Source organism: Penaeus vannamei, chromosome 6 (assembly GCF_042767895.1).
Source record: "Penaeus vannamei isolate JL-2024 chromosome 6, ASM4276789v1, whole genome shotgun sequence".
NCBI classification, from domain to species: Eukaryota; Metazoa; Arthropoda; class Malacostraca; order Decapoda; family Penaeidae; genus Penaeus; species Penaeus vannamei.
Genome location: NC_091554.1, coordinates 30,035,466 through 30,037,965, shown reverse-complemented (window position 1 = coordinate 30,037,965; position 2,500 = coordinate 30,035,466). Strand labels below are relative to the sequence as shown.

The 2,500-nt window shown below is 46.4% G+C and overlaps 1 protein-coding gene across 2 annotated transcripts in view; it reads left to right on the top strand.

Moving 5' to 3' along the window:
- Positions 1 to 2,500, top strand: part of LOC113800288 (uncharacterized) — a 4,780-nt gene that overhangs the window by 1,324 nt on the left and 956 nt on the right. The window contains exon 2 of one of the 2 annotated variants that reach the window (XM_070122840.1): positions 2,053 to 2,500. This exon is cut by the window's right edge and continues 956 nt beyond it. In XM_070122840.1, the coding sequence (XP_069978941.1) occupies positions 2,054 to 2,500 (447 nt within the window). In that variant the 5' untranslated portion in view covers position 2,053. Of the gene's footprint in view, positions 1 to 502; positions 1,797 to 2,052 lie in introns of those variants that run through there. The other variant, XM_070122842.1, reaches the window with a different exon arrangement.

Here is a 2,500-nt window from a genome sequence, read left to right as displayed (position 1 = left end):
TCGATAGGCATTTATAACTGTAGTTAACTTTTCGTTGTGCATGTCACTAATACGGAACATGTTTATTGCACCTGTAAGCTCTGGATATACTACAATAACTTTATTTCTTAGCTGAAAATGAATCAGAAAATCTCTAGGATTAGCAAAAACTCATAATACCATATGCAAAAACATGGACTAAAGGATTTTAGCGTAAAACAATATAAATATATACAATTCATATTTTTTTGCAAAAATTATGAGGAATTTTTCGAGTGCGGAACCATCACTTCTCGATACACATCACTCACTTACCATTTGTGCACTGCATATTTGTTTCTGTCGACCGGTTGATAAGTCTCGCGGCTCATCTGGGCGATAAAGTCCTCTCGGGTCAGCCCACACCGCATGGAGAAGTTGCACAGATAGAGGGGCGCGTGATTGGACTTTATTCCCAAATGAGTGATCGAGACGCGCGCCTTCCAATCACCGCTGCTCTAATCTGTGGAATTTCTCTTTGTAGGATGTGGCGCTTGACGGCGACGTTGCTGCTGCTGGCTCTGGCCTCGGCCGAACCCCAAGGATATAATTACGAGGAACCCGACAACCAATACCTTCCTCCCGCAAAATGCAAGCTTGCTCCTGTCACCTCCGTCGTCTACAACACTCAGCTCCAAACCTCAGTCCGCCTCCAGACTGTCAGTCAACTCAATACTCAGTATAGAACCACAACCATTGTCAGGCAACAGGTGGTACCAACCACACTTTTCCAGACTCGCATTCAAACGCAGGTCCAGTATCAGACCAGCGTTGTTGAACGCACAAGTATTCGTGCTATTGACAGGTTTGTCACGCAGACCGTTCCAAGTCCACCTGTTGTACAAACGCGTTTCGTCACTTCAACCCGTGTGGTGCCACAGGTCAACTATGTCACACGTACACAGGTGCAGACACAGGTTGTTCCTGTAGAGGTGACCAGCACTCAGGTCCGCACTATCATCCAGCCTCTTACTAATTACCAGACACAGGAGCGTCAAGCTACCCGTGTCGTCACTGTCCCAGGCCGTGACGTTGTACAAACTCGTGTTCAGACTGTCGTCCAGACCTCCATTGTCAGGAGCCAACAGCCAGCTATCACCCGTTTTGTAACTTCCACACGTGTGCAACAGCTGCTAAAGACATCAGTCGTCCGTGGACAGGATGTTGTTAGAACTACTGTTGCTCAGCGTCAACAGGTCATTCCTTTCACATCTGTTAACACTCGTTATGAGAATGTCGTTGCTACTCGTCAACAGGTGGTGACGAGAACCAATATTGCTACCCAGACACGCATCCTCACACAGGTGGTACCTCAAGAGGTGGTACGTACTCAGGTGGTTCCCACCACCATCTACACCACTCTCTTCGAGACAAGGGTTCAGCCCTTCACACGGGTGCAGACCGTTGTCAGGACCCAGTACGTCACACCAGTCCCCGTGGTACAAACCCGTCAGGAAGTCCGAACCTCTGTGGTGCAAGTACCCGGCCAAGACCGCGTCGTTAACCGGGAGGTGGTGCAGACCCAACAAAGACAGCAGGTCGTGTACCGCACAGTCAACCAGCCTCGCCAAGTTACTGTCACTCAGACAGTTACTTCCTCTTGTGGATATAATTACGATGCCCCGGCTGTCCCCTTTAATTTCTAAAAAAAAAAAAATGGGGGGGGGGTTATTTCGTTCTTTAATGCTTAGATCATCCTGTATCCATCAAATTTAGGCATTATGAATAGAAAAAAACATCGAAACTTTTTTTTAGCAAATCGTTTAACAGTGAATTCTGTATGAATATAAATGTGAAATATACCAATAGTCTTATGCAACACTTTTATTACTACCTCTACATAAAATATGCAACATATATTACAAGCTCTTCATAGTAAGTATTTTCACGTTGTTAGATTATAAGGTCCATTACTTTTATATATCGGAGGTATTGCTTCAGGGTGAAATTAACTCATTTTTAAACCATATCTCTATATTCATTCCATATCACATTTCCCAACAACTTGCACAATAATATAAATGTATTCCTTAGGATGAGGACACTGCTGCTTTCCCTGCTGGTCGGCTGCGCCTTCGGGGCGTCCGTCGAGAGGCCTCGCCGTCAAATCTTCGGAGCTCGCATTAACCTCGAGTCCTCCTATCTGCCGCCAAAGGAAGAAGCTGACTGTAAGCCATCTGTCGTTTACCGCACGCAGGTTCAATATTCCACCGTCGTCGTCCCATCAACCGTCTACAAGACAAACGTCCAGTACATCACACAAACATCCGTCCGCACACAGCAAGTCCTCACCACCTTATACTCACAGATAGTCCGCACTCAGCAGGTTCCTTCAGTGCGATACCAAACGATCACTGTCACTCGCACTCAGAAAAACCTACGCACACAGGTCGTCACTCTTCCTCCTCAGGTCAACTACGTGACTCGTACTCAGGAGAGTGTTAGGACCCAAGTGCAGTACCAGACAAGGTATGAGACTAGC